General features: G+C 37.5%; 1 protein-coding gene across 3 annotated transcripts in view; it reads left to right on the forward strand.

Moving 5' to 3' along the window:
* Abcg2 (ATP binding cassette subfamily G member 2 (Junior blood group)) overlaps positions 1–22,038 on the forward strand; it is a 192,124-nt gene that overhangs the window by 168,122 nt on the left and 1,964 nt on the right. For all 3 annotated transcript variants that reach the window (XM_045144048.1, XM_004665419.2, XM_045144049.1), the window contains 6 exons: positions 285–367; positions 8,247–8,336; positions 10,637–10,761; positions 12,196–12,350; positions 15,213–15,302; positions 16,111–16,202. In XM_045144048.1, coding sequence (XP_044999983.1) covers positions 285–367; positions 8,247–8,336; positions 10,637–10,761; positions 12,196–12,350; positions 15,213–15,302; positions 16,111–16,202 — 635 coding nt within the window. The remainder of the gene's footprint in view (positions 1–284; positions 368–8,246; positions 8,337–10,636; positions 10,762–12,195; positions 12,351–15,212; positions 15,303–16,110; positions 16,203–22,038) is intronic.

Here is a 22,038-nt window from a genome sequence, read left to right on the forward strand (position 1 = left end):
GGAGAGTGCACCAAACACTGGCATGGGGAAACTGGCTGTAACACCCATAAGCCCACACCCAACAACACACTCCCTCCAGGAGGCATTAATTCCCAAATCTCCATCAGCTGGGAACCTAGCATTCAGAACACCTAAGTTTATGGGGGACACCTGAATCAAACCACCACACTGTTTTATATTCTTCCAGGAACTCTGATCAATAGTTTAAAGGATTATTATAATATATAATATAAAATTTTTAATCTCTAATGGAAAATTTTCTTTTCATTTTTCTTTTTGAAAAGATAATTGTTACAGTCGTACTAGGACTGGTTATCGGTGCTATTTACTTTGGACTAGAAAATGATCAGACTGGAATTCAGAATAGGTAAGTAAATTTCAATCATTTTTTTTTTTTGATTCTGTTGGATAAATGTAAGACATGAACTGGTTCTAGTCAAAATAAAAATAGGAGGTTTATTATAAAAGAGAAGTACAATAGTCTACCCCATAGACAGTGACCAAATTTGGATCTTTATTTTGAGAAAATGTTACTTTGTTTAAGTTTATGAACATTGATTAAAGATATGAACTTAAGACAAGGTCAGGATAAATATAATTGTTTCATTGTGGGATAGGAATAGTCAGTTGATTGAAAACTGGAAGATTTCATTTTCTTTTTCACACACATATAGGTACACTTATTGATACAACCATATAAAACATCAAATGTATTATTTAAGCTACCATATAAAGCATTAAATGTATTATTTAAGCCAATTTAAGTATATAGTTCAGTGGCATTAAGGATATTCATATTTCTTTGCAACTATTAGCAACATCCAACTCCAGATAGATGTTTGTTTCATTGGATGGACTCACCATAACTATTAAACAATAACTCCTGATACCCATGGGTTGGTTACTTTCTGATGGTTAACCTAACAGGATTTAGAATTCCTATGGAAACAAATATCTTGGCATGTTAGGAATTTTCTAGATAGAAATTTTTTAGGTGGGAAGACTTACCCTGACTGTGGGCAGTGACATTCCATGAGCTATTCATGTGTATAATAAGAAAGCTTAGCTGAGCACTAGCATTCGTTACCTCCTCCATGCCATGGTGATGGTGTGAGGCATGCTTCCTTCTGCCATGCTTTCCCAGCCATGATAGGGTTTCCCTCAAAATTATAAGCTGAAAAATAAACCCTGTCCTTCCTTAAGCTCCTTCTGGTTAAGCATTTTGTTCCAGTGAAGAGAAAGTAACTGATACAGCTCCTAGGAAGTACAATTCTACTTTGAGTTCTCTATATATGCATCCTAAGTTTTTGTCCTTTGGTGACTGACTTATTTTCCTTAATATAATACCTTAATGGGTCATGTAGTTTTGCAGCACATGTCAGGATTTCTTTCTTTTTAAGGCTCATTTAGAACATTGAGTATGTTTGCTATGTTTTACTTATCCCATTACCTGCTGATGAAAATCTGTGCTGCATCAACTGCTTGGTTATTGTGAGTAATGTTCCTATGAACCTACAAGTGTGTATGAATCCCTGCTTTCTGTCCTTTGAGGTATCTTACCAGAAGTGGAATTGCTGAATCACATGACAGTTAGGTAATTTTCTGAGGAATTCTTACACTGTTTTCCACCGCAGCAATACCATTTTGCATTCTTAGCAGCAACACACAAGGTTCTTAAGTCTCCACATTCTCATCAACAGTCTCTATTTGTTCTTATTTTTTATTTTATTTTATTTTTTTAAATTTTTTAAATTTATTTATTTGAGAGCGACAGACACAGACAGAAAGACAGATAGAGGGAGAGGGAGAGAATGGGCGTGCCAGGGCTTCCAGCCTCTGCAAACGAACTCCAGACGCGTGCGCCCCCTTGTGCATCTGGCTAACGTGGGACCTGGGGAACCGAACCTCAAACTGGGGTCCTTAGGCTTCACAGGCAAGCGCTTAATGCTAAGCCATCTCTCCAGCCCTGTTCTTATTTTTTAATAATAAACATTTATTTAATCTTTTCAGAAATACTCAAGTCCTTTGCCTATTTAAAAAAATTGTTGATGGGGCTAGAGATACAGCTTAGCAGTTAAGGTGCTTCCTTGCAAAGCCAAAGGACCCAGGTTCAATTCCCTAGTACCCACTTAAGCCAGACGGACAAGGTGGCACATGGATCTGGAGTTTGTTTGCAGTGGCTGAAGGCCCTGGCATGCCCATTCTCTCTCTGTGTCTTGCCCTCTTTCTCTCAAGTACATAAATTAATTAAATTAAAAAATTATTTGAGGTATAGGAATGCTTTATTTTGGGGGGGTGGTGGCTATTATCCCTTATCAGATTTATAAATATTTTCTCTGCTTCTGTATGTTGTCCTTTCACTGTGTTGGTAGTATCTATTGATGATACATGCTTTTAATTTTTTTTTTTTTTTGAGGTGGGGTCTCACTCTAGCTCAGGCTGACCTGAAATTCACTATGTATTCTCAGGGTGGCCTTGAACTCATGGTGATCCTCCTTCCTCTGCTTCCCAAGTGCTGGGATTAAAGGCTTGTGCCACCATGCCCGGCTCATGCTTTTAATTTTGATGTAGTTCAGTTCATGCATTTTTTTTTTTTCTGCTGCTTATGAGCCTTTATGTGTTTTGATTTGACTTGAAGGTAGGATACGTGTGCGGTACTCAATTTTCCTAATACTTTACTTTGATTATACTTAACATTCAGTAATGTTGTATACTTGAAAATTTCATTTAAAAATTGTTATTTATTTGCACGGAGAGAAGAGGGGGGATGGGCACACTGGGCCTCTTGCCACTGTAAACAAACTCCAGATGTATGAGCTGCTTTGCACATCTGGCTTAACCTGAGTACTGAGTAATCAAACCTGGGCCATCAGACTTTGTAAGCAAGGGCCTATAACAACTGAGACATCTGTCAGCTCTGAAAATTTCATTGTAATAAGACTTAAAAATTCTTTTAATTTTTAATTTTTTTATTTTAATTTTTATGCATTGACATTGCATTTTGATCATATATATCCCACATTACCTTCCCTTATTCCCTTCACTCCTACTGTACTCCTCATTTCTGTCATTATCTCATTAGTGATAGGAGTGACCCTTCCCTTATCTATAACATAATGTTGACTGGCACATTATGTGCAGATTTTATGCAGAACTTGGGGTCTTCCCTATTCATAATTTGGCCAGAGGTATCAATCTTATTTGTTTTTTTTTTCTAAAGAACAAGCTCTTCATTAAGTTTTAAAATTAGTTTCTTCATTTCTAGTTTATTAATTTCTTCCATGATCTTAGTTATTTCTCTCTGTCTGGTATTTTGGGATGTGATTTGTTCTTGCTTATTGAAAGCTTTCAGATAGGTCATTATTTATTTGGGATCTTCCCATTTTTGAGCATTTAGAGCTATAAATTTCCCTCTTAGGGCTGTCTCATCATGTCCCATAAGCTTTGGTATGTTGTGTTTTCATTGTCATTCAGTTTTGGGGATATTTTTTACTTCCTTTTTGACTCTTTCAATGATCTATTCATTATTCAGTAGTATTCAATCTCAGGAGTTAGTTAGATTTCTGTTGTATTTTTTTTTTTAGCTTTATTGCATTTTTGTCAGATATAATACAGGCAGTTATTTCCATTTTCCTAAGGAGACTTGCTTTATGTCCTAATATATGATCTGTTTTAGAAAAGGTTCCATGAACTGCTAAGAAGAATGTGTATTCTGTAGTTTGGGTGGAATGCTTTGTAGATTTCTGTTCTTTTCATTTGACCTATAGACCCATTTAGCACCATTGTTTCTCTATTTTCTGTTTCCTTTTATGATCCATTAATTGGTGATGGGAGGGTGTTAGTCACCCACTACTATGTGTTAGAATTTTTTTCCCTTTTTTCTACTTTTTATTTTAGAGAGAGCAAGACACACACACACACGGAGAGAAAGAGAATGGGGGGGAGGGAGAGAGAAATGACACAACTGGTCCCCAGCTACTGAAGTTGAACTCCAGATGCTTTTGCCACCTACTGGGTATGTGTGATCTGGCACTTGCCTCACCTTTGTGCATCTGGCTTATGTGGAATTTGGAGAGTCAAACATGGGTCCTTGGGCTTTGCAGGTAAGCGCCTTAACCACTAAGCCATTTCTCTAGCCCTGTGTTGGGATTTGTTTCTGATTCAATGTCTAGTAGATTCTGCTTCATGAAACACAGGTATATCTGTGTTTTAGGGCATATATGTTTAGAATTGTAATAACCTGTTGCTGAATTTTTCCTTTGATAAATATATGTTTTCCTTCTTTGTCTCTTTTGATTGCTTTTGGTTTAAAGTCTATTTTACCATATATTAGTATAGTCATAGCAGCTTACTTCCCATTTCCATTTCCTTGAAATATCTTCTTTTATTCTTTTACCTTTAGGTGATATCTGTCATCAGTAGTAAGGTGGTTCTTGAAGATAGCAATGAATGGATTTCATTTGCTGATTCAGCTTGTTAACCTTGTGTTTTTTGAATAGGGAGTTCAGTACATGCTTTTCAGTGTTACTATTGAAAGGTATGAGTTAATACCTGTCATAGTGAGGATTTTGTGGAGTTTGATATTTTCTTGATATTCATTGGCTTTAATAGATACTAGTTTTTATTATTGTTTTTTTCCTTTATGTAGCTTCTTGAGTATTTTTGTTGTTTTTCTGCAGTATGAAGTATTCCACCCAGAATTCACTGGAGGGCTGTTTTAGTGCTGATATGTTCATAAATCCAGCTCCTAACAATGAAAGTTTTTCTCTCACCTGTTATTAAGCAGGATAATTTTGCTGGGTATAGTACTTTTGGTTTGATAGTCATGGTCTTTCAATAGTTGAAACACTCCATTCCTTTCTGGCTTTTAGAGTTACCACTGAAAAATCAGATATTATTCAGATGGACTTAACTTTGTAAGTGACAATCTGTTTCTGTCTTTCAGCTATTCATATTTTTTGTTTTCTGTGCTTAGTGTTTTAACTATAGTGTGAACTGGGGAGTTTATTCTCTGGTCCTGTCTATTTGATATTTTCTATGCCTTTTACACCTACATGAGCCTCTCTTTTGAAAAGTTTGGAAAATTTTCTTCTGTGATCTTACTGAAGATATGCTATGTATCTTTAGCCTGAAGTTCTTCCCTTTCTTGTATGCCCCTGATTTGGATGTTGGTCATTTCAAGGTGTCCCACATTTTTCTCATGCTCTGTTTGCATACGTTTTCAAACTTGTCATTGAATTTGGCCTCTAAATCTTTTTTCTCTGTATTATCCTCAAATCCTGATATTTTGTCTTCCACATGATCTATTCTGTTGGTAAGACTTTCTTGGGAGACTTGTAATAACAGAATTACTTTATTTTTTATTTCAATTGGGTTTTTCTTCATCATCTCTGTCTCTTTATTGTGTTCAATTTTTCTTTTTCTCTTTGACTCTCTGATTGCATTTAGTTGATTGTGCTCTCTTGGAATTCATTCAGGCATTTATTTGTGTTCTCTTTAAATTCATTAAATACATCTAGCTGTGTATTTTTTATTGTATGTCTTGTATTTCATTAAAATGTTTACCTGTGTCCTCATTAAGTTTGTTGTATATCCTTATCATAATTGTGCTTTGGAATTCTTTGGAGTTTACTCCAAGTACTTTACAATGGAGGCCTCAACTGTGGCACTAGTTGTTCTTGGTAGGATGTCTTGCCTTGGTTTTTACTGGTTGTTTGTTTTGAATTGGGAATTGCCTAATGGAGATAATCCCTTTGTCCTTCCACGATTGCAGCAACAGCAACTCCACTGGGGCCTGTGATGAGTAGTCTGGTCTTTCTTGCTCTAGCAGGGTGCGGGTGGGTGGTATGCTTGCAGGTCTGGGCAGGGTGGGGTGGGGGAAGGTGTGAGCCTATGGCACTCCTTTCAGGGCACCTGAGGGCCTAGTTTGCCTTGCTCTGGGCAGGATTTAATAGGCTGTCTATCCTTGTGTCTGAGCTGTGTGCACTGGGGCATGGGATAGAGCCCAGTGTGCTTGATCTTTTCTACTAGGATGTGGAGTATGCAGGTGGTCCACATGTGTGACTGGTTTTGGCACACAGGTAAGGCTTACCTAGGTCCTTCATGGCCTGGTCCTTTGTGTTCCAAGTGAATACATGTGGAGTGTCATTTTTTATTTTATTTTAGAGAGAGTGAGAGAGAGAGAGAGAGAGAGAGACAGAGGGAGACAGAGAGAATTGGCAGGACAGGGCCTTAGCCACTGCAATCGAACTCTAGACTCTTGCACCACCTAGTAGGCATGTGCAACCTTGCGCTTGCTTCACCTTTGTGCATCTGGCTAAAGTGGGATCTAGAGAGTAGAATATGGGTCCTTAGGCTTCATAGGCAAGTGCCTTAACCACTAAACAATCTCTCCAGCCCCTCACTTTTCTTTTTAAGATAATTGGGGTTGTTCATATGAGCTCATTTGTTTTGTAAATTTTCTCTTGCTTTTGTGCCATGTAAATGACATACCACATTTTCAAAAACTGTTTGATAATGAAAGTAAGCCTGGCCCTTTTCCAGGGATGTAGGCATGCTTTCATGAAATCCATGTATCTGTCAAGGCTGAACACTTTACTTTTTAAACCTCAGTTATTTTATTAAGAGGTATTAAGTGTTCTTTTTCATATAGGTACAGAAATTAACTTTCCATCCTAGATAAATATTACTTTGTTTTCTTTCTTTCTTTCTTTTATTTTTTTTGAGCACTTTAGAAATCCCATAGCAAGAAGGTTGCCTATGTTTATTTATTTATTTATTTATTTTTATTTTTTTGGTTTTTCAAGGTAGGGTCTCACTCTGGTCCAGGCTGACCTGGAATTAACTCTGTAGTCTCAGGGTGGCCTTGAACTCACGGTGATCCTCCTACCTCTGCCTCCCAAGTGCTGGGATTAAAGGCGTGTGCCACCACGCCCGGCTAGGTTGCCTATGTTAATGATAATTATATAGACATTGCTTATGATTGTGTGGTAGATATGTGTAATTAGCTAAAAAGGATTCTCTGCACTGTCATATAGTTTATCCCCACAACTATTATATGTTAATTTTATTTATTTATTCTTGAGAGAAAGAGATAGAGAGAGAAAAAGAGAGAGAGTGGACAGATAGAGACAATAGGTCCTCTAGCCACTGAAGATGAACTCCAGACACACGTGCTACCTTGTACATCTGGCTCTATGTGGATACTGGGGAATCGAACCAGAGTCCTTAGGATTTGCAGGAAAATACTTTAACAGTTGATCCATCTCTCCCACGCCTCATCTTATTTTCTTATTGAATAGTTAACCCTTTTTAGCTTTATTTTGTTTACTACTTCTCCTTTTATATTTAGGAATGATTCCTAGTACTTTTGTTAGCTAACTTGAAGGGGATACTATACTTATGACCTAGGTACTAGTGTGGGTTGCCATAACTAGACACTGTAGACTATGTAGCTTTAACACAGATGTGTTTTTTCTCTCCTTGCTAAAACCTGAAAGTCTGAGGTCAGAATTCCTTGCTTAATGTCAGGTTCCTGTCAGGGATCCTTCCTGGCTGGCAGATGACTTCCTTCTGTCTATGTTCTCTTATGGCAGAGACCACTCTAGTGTTTCTTGTTTTTATCAGAGCAAGAAACCCATCATGGGGTACACTCTTATGACCTCATGAAAACTTAATTACCTTCTCAAGGGCCTGGCTCTCAATACCATTGCCTTTAGTGAATCATTATTTCAAAATACAAATTTTAATATATTTTTTGTTGTTTATTCTTATTTATTTGAGAGCAACAGAGAGAGAAAGAGGCAGAGAGAAAGAGAGAATGGACGTGCCAGGGCTTCCAGTGACTGCAAACGAACTCCAGATGCCTGCACCCCCTTGTGCATCTGGCTAACGTGTGTCCTGGGAATTGAGCCTCAAACCATAGTCCTTAGACTTCACAGGCAAGCGCTTAACCACTAAGCCATCGCTCCATCCCCAAAATACGAATTTTATGGAAAGACAGTTGAGTTCACAGAAAACTAAGACTATGAATTTCAGTAGTGCTATAACATGGAGTCACATGATCACCACTGTGATGCTATAGAAATAGTAGAGGGACCTGATGAAGGTTATTTTTCTCTTTTTGAATTAACCAGACCTGTTCTATATTTAAAAATATCTGTTTAGTGTTATATAATTTGTGAAATGTGCAGACAACTGACATGAGAGTATTGAGTGGTACTTTTGTTCCCATTCTGTCCTGGCAGAGCTGGGGTACTCTTTTTCCTGACTACTAACCAGTGTTTCAACAGTGTATCAGCTGTGGAGCTCTTTGTATTGGAGAAGAAACTCTTCATGTGAGTACATCCCTACTCTGGGAATGGCTGTATGTCACATTGGTCATATGCAGAATTAGATGAAAGATGCTATACTAGGGATGTAGCTCAGTTGATAGAGTGCTTGACTAACCTGTACAAAGCCCTGGATTCTATCCCCACCACCCCATAAACTGGGCCTGGTGATGTACTCTATAATTATTGTATTCCAAAGGTAGAGGTGGGAGTTCAAAATTATCCGTAGCTGCATAGTGAGCTTGAAGCCAGCCTGGGCTACATGGAGACCCTCCCACAAACAACAACAACATAATACCTCTTGTTCTGGCTTGCTTTGCCAGAACCAGGTGGATCTATTTCCTAGAAGTCCTTTTCCTCATACACAAATGGCATGACAGTGATAAACTTCAGATAAGTGCTTCTTCCCACACTCACCAGCTTTGCAAGATCAGAAGAACCTGAAGTGTAGGACAGGGGAGACAAGCTGAGCTCTGGGAGAACACTACCAAACAACATTCTGTAACTTCCCATCCCCACGTGGCATTGGAATACTAGTGACTGTAGGAAGCCAGAGGCGTTAACTCACTTCACTCCTCAGCAGTGGGCCGCCTAAGACAAACCAAGCAGAGAGTGCACCAAGGTGGGAACTGCCTTTACAGTTCAATGTAGGTGGGCTAGAATCTCACCCCAAAAGTTAACTGTTCTAATCCTTACTAGGGTAATATGTATCCCAAATCTGGGTCTGTAAGTTTGAACTGAATATGGTAATTCATTTCCATATTAGAGATTTGTATGGTAGATTGTGAGCTAGTAGAAACTAGGGAGTACACAGGGCCCATGAGAAGAGAAACATGGGGAGGGGAAAGGGGAGTAGTTAATAGAACACATGTGATATGAAAGTAGAGGGGTGAAATACTAGAGATGGAAAAGTGTAAGTGTGGGCAAGGGGTAGGGGAATTGAGGAGAGTAGGGATTGTGAGAAGGAGTAACTAAAACTAAACATATAGAAACCTACTTTTTGTTATCTATCTAATTTGAAAACATAAGTTTAATGTGTGGGCAGAAGTACTCTGTATGAGTAGATTATGCTTTTAATAAAATAAAAATAAAACAAGAAAAATATAAATTATGTACTTTTGTAGTATACATCATGAGAGTATGAGAATATATGGGGATTGTCAGTATTAATTGAGGAACCAAGAGGTCATGGCAGGGTGGAAAATCAAGAGCATACAGCACCTCCCCCCTCCCCCCCCAAAAAAGACCTTCATGTTTGGAGTGTTAGGAAATCTCAGTGTTGCAAGAGAAAGCACCATTTAAGGGGCTAAAAAATGATCTTTTGCTTTTATCAAAGATCAGAATTTAGCCGGGCGTGGTGGCGCATGCCTTTAATCCCAGCACTTGGGAGGCAGAGGTAGGAGGATTGCTGTGAGTTCAAGGCCACCCTGAGACTACAGAGTTAATTCCAGGTCAGCCCGGACCAGAGTGAGACCCTACCTCAAAAAACCAAAAAATAAATAAATAAGAGCTTTAAAAAAAAAAAAAAAAGATCAGAATTTGACACACCAAGCAAGGAAGTTTGAGGTGTTTGGGCGAGAGTAAGTGGGTACTACAGAACTGGAAAAGTGCAGTAAAGATGGCAAAGACTGAGAGCACCCTTAGCCCTCAGTGCCCTAAGGAATGGAAAGCTCCAGGCACAGCTCTACAGTAAAAAGCTGTTGTGTCTTTGTGTTTTTCAATGACTGGAGAGATTGATCCACTTTTACATGCCAAGGAAAGGACTCACCAGAGAAGGAAGGAATGAAGACACCAGTAAATGAGTTTGGATACCAGAAAAAGAGGTCAAGAAGAAGGGAGATTAGGATTTGGTAGCTGGTAGGTGTAAGGTGTAACTACTGAAGGAAGAAGTCTTTCAAGCAAGAGTAGTAGAAATTTAAGAGTGGCCTTGATCTGGACTGAGTGCCTTAGAGAAAAGCAGCTTTGCACTCATAGAAAAAAGTAGGAGAGAAGCCTCCATGACCGCTGAGATGAGCCCCAGAGGTGCTTCAGGGAACCAGCATCGCAAGCAGCCTCCAAGGAGAGTGAGGAGAATGCAGACTGATTTCTTGGAGGGGTGCTAAGAAAGGGTCATACCAAGAACCTCATGAGGCTGATATTCCAGGGAGGCTGGCACCAGAGATGAGGTGTAGAGGTCAGCCTGGAGCTTGTTGGATACTGTCCTCTTGGGCTACAGGTAGCAGCAGAGGTCTGTGCAGTAGACACCCATGCTGGTCTGTGCCTACTTATCTAATCTGGCATATATGCTATGTGTTTTTGTTTTATAGACACGAGTACATCAGTGGCTATTACAGAGTGTCATCGTATTTCTTTGGAAAGCTGTTATCTGACTTACTACCCATGAGACTGATACCAAGTATTATATATACTTGTATCCTATACTTTATGTTAGGTAAGTAAGAAGACAAAATATATGTGCCTTTAGTCTTGGATATGAAGTGAAGCTAATTGCTATATTTTTATTTACTTCTCTATGTCTATATATAGACAGAGATTTAAAAAATTTAATAACTACACATACTCTATCACCTATTTTCTAGTGAGAAAAAGATGGTGGCTCTGGGGATTTTCTTATTTACTAAAAATAAGAGACATTTATCATACCAATAACTGGGGGCTAACTCCACAATGCACGATCCATTTTCATTAACAAGGAGGGTCTAATGGGAGGGGGTAGATCACAGATGAGCCTAAATAATGGCACCAAACTGCCTGTATTTACTGAAAAGAAAACTAATAAATTAAATTTAAAAAAAAGAAAAAAAAATATTCACTTGATAGATGTAGACAGATTCATTTGTACATTATACTCAGTTTTACATTAGGCTCATTGTATCACTATTTCCATATTTTTCAATGATATATATATATATATATATATATATATATATATATATATATATATATATATATGCACCCATACCATAAAATACTTATTTTTGGCAAACCACTACAGAATAAGAACCATTGAGGGCTGGAGAGATGGCTTACCACTTAAGTGCTTGCCTGTGAAGCCTAAGGATCCCGGTTCGAGGCTCAATTCCCCAAGACCCACGTTAGCCAGATGCACAAGGGGGCACATGCATCTGGTGTTTGTTTGCAGTGGCTGGAAGCCCTGGTGTGCCCATTCTCTCTCTCTCCCTCCTTATCTCTGTCGCTTTGAAAGAAATAAATAAAAATAAACAGAAAATTTAAAAAAAGAACCATTGATACTAAGACCTTAAATCTTCCATTTTACAAATAAGAGATATATCATAAAGAATTAAGCATGAGGATTGGGGGATTGCTCAGTGGGGATATGGAAGTGAATGCTTGTAATTCCAGTGCTAGGCGAGAAGAGACAGGAGAATCTCCAGGGCTTGCTGACCGGCTTATCTAGCCCAGCCAGTGAAAAAGTTCATGTAATTGTACTCCCCGTGCCTTCACTAATGCAGTTATAGCTAACACTAAGCGATGTGGAGATGTCTAGATAAATGAATGTTTTTTACTGGTAAGTTATCTGTGATGGGAGAAGGCAGTAAAATTTTAGCTGGTTGTTTTGCCTATACTACTATCCATCTTAGGAGCTCAAAAATTGTTCATAATTATACATGGAAATGTTCAAGTGTTATTTGGAGTAATGTTTTTATAATAAGTATGGAAAAGAAACTTGATGCAGTTACGTAGATGGAAGTTATGAAGTTGTAACCTAGAGTAGTTGGATAGAGGATGACCTTTGTTCATTCTGACATGAATTTCTTAGACTGTTAGACTGTCATGTGCACAATAAACAACCAAAATACATATTGTCCCAGGCAGCTGGACTGATTGCTTCTTTTTTTCCAAGGACTGAAACCAGTGGTAGAGGCTTTCTTCATCATGATGTTCACCCTTATGATGGTTGCTTACTCAGCCAGTTCCATGGCACTGGCCATAGCTGCAGGCCAGAGTGTGGTATCTGTAGCAACACTGCTCATGACCATCACTTTTGTGTTCATGATGGTAAGTGTAAGCCATGCTTCTCTGAAAGGAAATTTCTTGCCTTGTTTTTTTCTGTGCATCCACTTGTTATGTGAAATGTGCATTGAGGTCTGTACATAAGACTGTGATACTTTTAGAAGTCCATATGCTGAGATAAAATTAATATTAGGGATGGTACTAACCTTCCTCTTAACCCTTATTGAGGCTTTTCTGCTGCTATTTAATGTAGTTAATATAACTTTGTTAATATGTCCTTACTAATCAGCTTTTGCAAGTTTTTTTTTAACCTAGGCTGGTGGTATATGTCTGTAATTCTGGCACTGCACTGCATACTGAAGCAGGAGGCTCACCATGTATTCAAGGCCAACATAGGCTACATAGTGACTTCTAGGTCAGCCTGTACCATAGTGAGACCCTGCCTCAAAAAAAAAAAAAAAAAATTCAAACAACAAACAACCCATCCCCCAAACACTAGTTCTGACCATGTCTTATATCAATAGATATGTACCTGTTTATTTTTGCTTGGTTAGCCATTACTTAATCCTAATCTTCATACATGTTTCTAAGTATTATACTCCTATAGATGGTGAATGGAACCAGACTAAGCAGTCTGTTAATGAATGTATTAATTTTTTGGTAGAATAGAATGCATTTCAGTGAAACAGAATAAGCTATTCTGGTAGAGTAGGATGTCTTTCAGTGGTACATAATTAGCTGAAGCCTTACTGAAGTTTAGTTCTTTCTGAATTTGGCAACTACCAATTTAAATGCTTATTTAGAAAATGATCATCTTTATTTATAACATCATCCAATAAATAAAACATCTTCTAATAAATAAAAATGTTTTAATTGCTGGGTGTGGTGTTGCATACTTTTAATTCCACACTCAGGAGGCCAAGTTAGGAGGACTGCTGCTGTGAATTTGAGGTCATCTTGGGCTAGAGTGAGACCCTATTTCGGATAGGAAAAAAAAAAAGTTTTAATTGGTATTTTGACTGTTATGTAAATGTTATGATAGGACTTTTAAAATTAGCCATAAAGCTGTATTTCACTCAGATATGCTGTGTTATATACTAAGCACTCAATTATGTCAAGTCTAAACACATGTCATGTGCTGGGAAGATGGCTTAGTAGGTAAGAGCATTTCCTTAGCAAGCATGAGGACCTAAATTTGGTCCCCAGTAACCATGTAAAAATCCGGGCATGGCTAGGATTGCTGGTCAGCCATTCTGTATGAAAACAGCAGCTCTGGTTTCAGAGAAAGACTTTATCTTGAAGAGACAAAACAAAAAAGTGATAGAGGTTACCCAATGTTGTGTGTCTTACACATTTGTGCATATGAGGTGCACGCACACACGTGCATACATTATGCAACACACACACACACACATAATAATAAACATGCATACACACCAGCAACACAACAACACTGCCATTGCCTTGCATATCCCAGTTTTCTTAGTACAAGTTAGGGCATGTGTTATGTGAACCTCATTGCTTCCTCTTGTTTACCTCAAGCAGTCTGTTTCTGGCATCTCTATTGTGATTCTTTTTTTAGGTAGATTTAAGTAGAGATATTGGCCATGTTTTCTGCTGTACTTCAGCTCATCATACCCTTTATCAGTGCTAATATTGGAGTTATTTTAAGCTTACATTATAGAACCTTATAAATAACAGATCTTATTTATGGATGTAGACTGACATGTGAGACTTAGAATTGTTCTGGTATATTCCTTTTTTGCTAGAATTATTGAAGGCGGGGAGGAGAACATATTAATTGCAAGAATAGAGTCATCAATGCAATCTAATCTCCATGTTTAAGGATTAAATAAAAAAAATGTGTATATATTGTACTAGTACACTTTATCCCCTTGTCATTCCAAACAGAGTATAATCCAGGAATGTTCATGCCTGTAATCCTAGTACTCTGAAGGCAGAGGCAAGAAGACCTGTAAATTCAAGTCATGCCTCATCTATATAGCAAGTTGCAGGCTGGCCAGATCTACATAACAAAAATCTTGTCAAACAAACAAATACATACATATAATCTACATAAAACAACTGTTTATCCTTTACAATATGTTGGATCTCATAAACACTCTGGAGATGACTTTAAATATACAGGATATGCCATCTTACAAATAAGAGACTTGGCTAGGCATGATAGTGCATGACTTTTATATCAGTACTTGAGAGGCTGAAGTAGGAGCATTGTTGTGAGTTTGAGGCCAGCTTGGACTCTAGACAGAGTTCCAGGTCAGTCTAGGCTCAAGTGAGATTTTTCCTCAAAACAAACAAAAGAGTCTTGTATATTGGCAGAGTTTAGTATGTGTGTTGGGCCTTCAAACCAGTGTATCCCCATAGAGACTGAGGGACAACTGTACTTCTTAATCTTCTGTTGCAGTAACAGAGAAAGTTGAAGCCATAGTTTCGGCCATTAAGGGTCTTCAAAAAAGTTGAATATGATTTTTTTTTGGCTTTTTTGCTTCTTTATTTCTTTTTTATTAGTCATGGATATACTTACTATGAATATATAATATTGATTGTAGGTAATTTTTTCCTTTCAAGTCATAAACAGTCTTAACTCTGAAAAATTGTACACATACAAAGGAGGGTATAGAATAAGAATAATTGGAAAGAATTTCACCAGACCTTGGCCTTAGCAGAATGTTTAGCAGGTCATAGGAATTTTTTGTTTGTTTGTTTTGACAGAGTCTTACTGTGTAGCCCAGGTTGGCCTTAAACTCATGATACTCCTACCTCACCCTCCCTCATGATTTGATTATAGGCATGCATCACCACACTTGTCTACTTGAAGAGAGTCTTGTCTCAACTCATGAAGTTATTAGACTGATTTTTACTCATAGTTTTTATATCTTGTAGATTTTTTCTGGACTTTTGGTGAATCTCAGAACCATTGAGCCTTGGTTGTCCTGGCTTCAGTACTTCAGCATTCCTCGATATGGTTTCACAGTAAGTTATCCTTGTCTGCCATTGGGATTGGATTTCCAAGCTGGGGACATGAAGACCAATCAAGCCATTTCCTCAGCCATGCTTCTCTCCTGTCCATTAATTTCCTTCAGGAGCAATGCATAATAATTTCCTATTAGCTTTGATTGGTCCAAGTCAGTAAGTGATCTGGAGTTTTCCACATTTGCTCTGTTATTTGAGGGAGATGAAAGATGGGAAGAAATCTTACTGTAAAGGGGAAAGATTGACTAGTTTGAAAAACATACAGTGTTTCTGTTCAATAAGGTAGCAAATGAGAAGCTAAGACACTAAAATACATAATTTATCTTGAGAGGAAGATTAATGAGAGAAACAAACAATATGATCATAGCTATATTGGTGTTAGTAAGCTAATCATCTCCAGAGAAAACTACTGTGTTTAGTACAGTATAATCAAGTTTTTGACTCCCATAATTACAACTGATTTTGATGAAAACTAACAAGAAAAGGTTGTTACTATAAATTAACAATCTTCATTGAGCAGCAGTGTTTCATTTTAATTATAGTTTTTATGGGTTATAAAATAAAAAGGGTGTCTATGGGATAATTTCTTCAGAGGTTTTCCCCTCTGGCCAATTGAAAGCACATTTCAATGTTAAACATCTTAATTGACAGGGAAACCAACTTTTGCTGCTTTGGCGTGAAAAGAGATAGCTTGATATTTTGTTTGGAACTAAAAATTAAAAAATAAATGTAGGTATTATAATAATTCTTTGGATAGTTTTTGAAGTTTAAAACTACTAATCTTAACTTATTCTCCCTTGGATTACAGGCTTTACAACATAATGAATTTTTAGGACAAAATTTCTGTCCAGGACTCAATGCAACAGTAGACAACAGTACCTGTGGTAACAGCTATGCAATGTAAATTTGTGTACAATATCATAATAAGTTTGTTTCTTACTGTGATGTGATATACAAATTCTATCAGGCTTAGAAGTAGTCAATAAACTGTTTTGAACCTTAGTTTTCCAATCTGTAAAGTGAGCCATTGTGCATTTATGTTTGTGAATATGCTGTACAAATTTTGCAGTTTACCATGGTCAAAGTTGTATATTATGTGGAAAAAAGTTTCATATTGGACTAGAGAGATAGCTCAGCAATTATATGCTTTATGATCAAGCATGAGTGCTTAAGGGGGCCCAAGACTGCCTAAATTTGAATCTCCAGAACCCACATAAATAGCTGAGTGAGGTCATACATGCCTATAACTCCAGTCCCATAAGGAAGCATCACTGGAATTCTCAAAAATAAAAAAAAGCCAGTAAGTTCCAGAATCACTAAGAGACTTCTGCTCCAACAGAAATGACAGGAGGGTGTGGGGCATAACACTGGACATTCTGCTCCAGCCACCACATGCAAGCACATGGGCCACTGCAAGGATACATGCACATGCATTTACCACATAAGCAATTAAGGAAAAAGTTTTCTATGTGTTGTTTGTTTTGGGACTTTTAAAAGATCCTTTCATATACATTTTTGCAATTTGAAATGAGCTTTACTTTTTCTTCTTTTTAAAATGATTTATTTATTTGGGGGGGCAGATAGAGAGAGAGAGACTGGGTACACCATGGCCTCTAGCTGCTGCAAACAAACTCCAGATGCACATGCACCACCTTGTATGTCCAGCTTTATGTATGTACTGGGGGAATTGAACCTGGGTCCTTTGGTTCTGAAGGTAGGTGCCTTAACCACTAAGACACCTCTGCAGCCCTTTTATTCTTTTATTTATATAGACAAATTCCATACATACAGACAATAAACCATAATTCCCTGCCCTTCCCCACATTCCCCTTTAGAAATCTACATAAGATCATATCCCCTCCTTCTCTCCATTAGCCTTTCTTTTATTTTGATGTCATCATCTTTCCCTTGTATTATGAGGGTCTTGTGAAAGTAGTTCTTGGTACTGTGAGGTCATGGATATTGAGGCCAATTTCTATGTGGATGATTGCATTGTATGTAAGGAGCCCTACCCTTCTTTTGGCTCTGACATTCTTTCTGCCACCTGTTCTTCACTGGATCCTGAGCTGTGAAGGGTGCAGTAGAGATGTTTCAGGGCTGAACAATCCTGTCACTTCTTAGCACTATGTTGCCTTTTGGGTCATACTAGAGGTCACTGTCATCTGAAAAGAGAAGCTTCTCTAACCAAAATTGAGAGTAGTATTAATATGTATGAACATTCAGGGAAGTTTGGTGAGTACAATATATGCATTTAGCCAGACAAGAGCAGGCATTACACTCCTAAGGCTCATGACCTTCCCCATCATAGTATTTTAATTAGGTTTTCAGTACCAGGCATGCATCATACAGCAGGCCTCCAGTCCAATGAGAGAGTAGTTGGTTTCCCCATAACAGACATGCCATTATTACACCCATTCGGTCATTTGGCCTGGCTTGCCAAACTTGAGGCTTGCAGTGTCTACTTTTTCCACCACTGATGATTTCTAGCTCCTGTAGAGCCACATGTAGTGCAGCTTTTTCCAGATTTCTGTCAACTGGTATATAGGGAAGAGGTTTTCAGCTCAGCTCCACTGACTTCTCAGTGACCTTACAGCCCAGGCATGTGGAGTCTTAAGCAGTAGGGTCTTACCATCTCTTTCTGGTAGGAAACGAAGAGCCTTGGCAAAAGCCTGTAATGTTTTCGGGGCATCAAGGACCTCTTTGGCCAACAACTCACTGGAAGGTATCCCATGCCTGGAACTGAAAACTTTCTAGTAACTGTCTAAGGCTTCTGGTTGTGCCACTATCTAAAAAACTAGGTTTTCATATGGCTTATTCACAATATCTTGAATTTTGATTAACCCTCCCTACCTTTTTACTCAGTTGCTTCCCCTGACCTCACTTAGGCCATTCCACCCCAGGAATCTGTTCATGTACTTACTATACACCATGCCATCCCCTTCATTCATCCCCCGGACCTCCCTCCCTTATATCCCTTTTCTAGCTTACGGCCTCTGCTCCAAATTTTTCACTCCAACTCAAACACAAGTCTAAACTTTTGTAGCTAGGGTCCACATATGACAGAGAATATTTGATGTGTGCTTTCTGGATTATCTCACTTAATATATTCCTTTCAAGATCCATCCATTTCCCTGAAAATTTCATAATTTCATATTTCTTTACTTCTGAATAGTACTCTATTGTATAAATGTACCACATCTTCATTAACCATCCCTCAGTGGAGGAACATCTAGGCCGGTTCCATTTCCTAGCTACTGTGAATAGAGCAGCAATAAACATGGTTGTCTAAGTATCTCTAAGGTAGTGAGAAGAGTCCTTGGGATATATTCCTAGGAGTGCTATAGCTGACTTATATGGTACATCTATTTTTAGCTGTCTCAGGAAACTCCACACTGATTTCCACAATGGCTATACCAGACTACATTCCCACCAACAGTGTAAAAGGGTTCTTCTTATCTACATCCTTGCCAACATTTATTGCCATCTGTTTTCTTGATGATAACCATTCTGACAGGAGTGAGATGGAATCTCAAAGTAGTTTTAATTTGCATTTCCCTGATGGCTAAGGATGTATAACATTTTTTTAGATGTTTATATGCCATCTGTATTTTTCCAGTGAGAACTCTGTATTTAGTTCCACAGCCTAGTTTTTAATTGGGTTGTTGGATTTCTTATTATTTAGTTTTCTGAGTTCTTTGTATATCCTGGATGTTAATCCTCTGTGAGATGGGTAGCTGGAAAATATTTTCTTCCATTCTGTAGGCAGTCTCTTTGCTCTATTCACAGTATCCTTTTGCTGTACAAAAGCTTTATAATTTTATGAGGTACCATTGAATAATTAATGGTTTTATTTCCTGAGAAAATGGGGTTATATTCAGAAAGCTATTCCCTATGCCAGTATGTTGAAGGGTTTCTCCTGATTTTCCCTCTAGCAGGTCTGATATTAATATCAGGTCTGATATTAATATCAGGTCTGATATTAAGGTCTTTGATCCATTTGGACTTGATTCTTATGCATGGAAAGAGATAAGGATCTATTTTCATCCCTCTACATACAGATATCCAGTTTTCCCAGCACCATTTGTTAAAGAGGCTGTCTTTTCTCCAATGAATATTTTTGTTGAAAATCAGATGATTGTAGCTGTCTGAATTTACATCAGGGTCCTCTATTCCATTGATCTACTTGTCTTTGTGCCAGTACCATGTTGTTTTTGTTACTATGGCTGTGTAATATTGCTTAAAATCAGGTATGGTCGTACTACTAGCCTTATTTTTGTTCCTCAAAATTCTTTTGTATATTCAAAACTCATTGTGCTTACAAATGAATTTTAGGATGTTTTTTCTATTTCTGTGAAGAATGCCATTGGAATTTTAATGGTGATTGCATTAAATGTATAGATTGCTTTTGGTAAGATTGACGTTTTCACAATATTGATTCTTTCAATCCAAGAACATTGGATATCTTTCCATTTCCTATGTCTTCTGTAATTTCTCATATGAGTATTTTAAAGTTTTCATTGTAGAAATGCTTCACTTCATTAGTTAGGTTTATTCTAAGGTACTTAATTAATTAATTTATTTTTGTAGCAGTTGTGAATGGAAGTAATTCCTGATTCCACCCTCCGCATGTTTGTTGTTAGTATATAGGAAAGCTGATTTCAGTGTACTTATTTTGGATCCTGCTACATTGCTAAAAGTGTTTATCAGCTCTAACAGTTTTCTGGCAGACTTTAGGGTCCTTCATGTATAGAATCATATAATCTTCAAATGATGATAATTTGATCTCTTCCTTTCTAATTGGCATTCCTTTTATGAGTGTCTCTTGTCTTATTGTTATAGCTAAGACTTCTAGTACTATATTAAATAAAATTTGGGATCGTGGGCACCCTTGTCTTGTTCCTGATCTTGGTGGAAAAGCTTCATGTTTTTCCCCATTTAGTATTATGTTGGCTTTAGGTTTGTTGTAAATAGCTTTTATTATGTTGAGCTATGTTCCTTCTATTCCCAGTTTCTATAGGACTTTTACCATGAAATGAAGTGATGTTGGATTTTGTCAAATGCCTTTTCTGCATCTATTGAGATGAACATGTGATTTTTGTCCTTCAGTCCATTTATATAGTGTATTACATGTATCAATTTGTATATGTTGAACCATACTTTCATCTCTGGGATAAAGCCTACTTGGTCAAGGTGAATGATCTTTTTGATGTATTCTTGTATTCTGTTTGCTAATATTTTGTTGAGAATTTTTTTTTTTTTCTGAGGTAGGGTCTTGCTCTGGCTCAGGCGGACCTGGAATTATCTATGTAGTCTCAGGGTGGCCTCAAACTCACAGTGATCCTCCTACCTCTGCCTCCCCAGTGCTGGGATTAAAGGCATGTGCCACCATGCCCAGCTTTGTTGAGAATTTTTGCATCTATGTTCAAGAGGGTAATTGGTCTGTAATGTTCTTTTTTTGTTCTATCTTTGGTTTTGGTATCAGGGTGAGGCTGGCTTCATAGGAGTTTGGTGGAATTCCTTCCTTTTTTATTTTATGGAAAAGTTTGAGAAGCAGTGGTGTTAGTTCTTACATGAAAGTCTGGTAAAATTCACCATTGAATCTATCTGGGCCTGGACTTTTTTTAGTTGGGAGATTTTTTTTTTTTTTTTTACATATTTGCTTGGATCTCCATATATGTTATAAGTCTATTTAAATGGTTTATCTCATCTTGACTTAATTTTGGTAGGTCATATAAATCTAGGAAATCATCTATTTCTTTCAGATTTTCAAAATTAGAGCAGTATATGTTCTTTTTTTTTTTTTTTTTTTTTTTTTTTTTTTTTTTTTGGTTTTTCGAGGTAGGGTCTCACTCTGGTCCAGGCTGACCTGGAATTAACTCTGTCATCTCAGGGTGGCCTTGAATTCATGGCAATCCTCCTACCTCTGCCTCCCAAGTGCTGGGATTAAAGGCGTGCGCAACCACGCCCGGCCAGTATATGTTCTTAAAGTATGTCCATATGATTTTATAAATTTCTTTGGTATCTGTTGTAATGGTGCCTTTTTCATGTCTGTTTTTATTAATTTGTATCTCTTCTCACTTCTGGTTAGATTTGCTAAGGGTTTATCAATATTGTTTATCCTTTCAAAGAACCAACTCTTTGTTTCATTGATTCTTTTTTCTTTTTTTTTTTTTTTTTGAGGTAGGGTCTCATTCTAGCCCAGGCTGATCTGAAATCCACTATGTATTCTCAGGGTGGCCTCAAACTCACTGGTGAACCTCCTACCTCTGTCTACCAAGTTCTGGGATTAAAGGCATGCACCACCACATCTGTCCTCATTGATTCTTTGTATTGTTTCTTAAAATGTTTATTTAATATAATAATTTATGATAATAATGATTTATTTAACATTTATTATTTCCTCCCCTCTAATGATTTTTGTTTGCCTTGTTCTTCTTTTTCTAAGACCTTAAGGTGAAGCATAAATTGTTTACTTGCAAACATGCTTATTTCTTGATTTAGGTACTTAAGGCTGTATACTTCCCTCTTAGGACTACCTTCATTATATCCCAATGGTTTTGCTAAGTTGTGTTCTCCTTATCATTTGATTCTATGGATTTTTTGATTTCCTTCTTGATTTATTCAATGATCCATTCATCATTCAGTAGTGTACTATTTAGTCTCCATGATTTTGTGTATGCTCTGTAGTTTTTCTTGTTGATGATTTGTAGTTTAATCCCCTTGTCATCAGAGTATA

This window comes from Jaculus jaculus, chromosome 2, assembly GCF_020740685.1.
Source record: "Jaculus jaculus isolate mJacJac1 chromosome 2, mJacJac1.mat.Y.cur, whole genome shotgun sequence".
In the NCBI taxonomy this organism is placed as follows: domain Eukaryota; kingdom Metazoa; phylum Chordata; class Mammalia; order Rodentia; family Dipodidae; genus Jaculus; species Jaculus jaculus.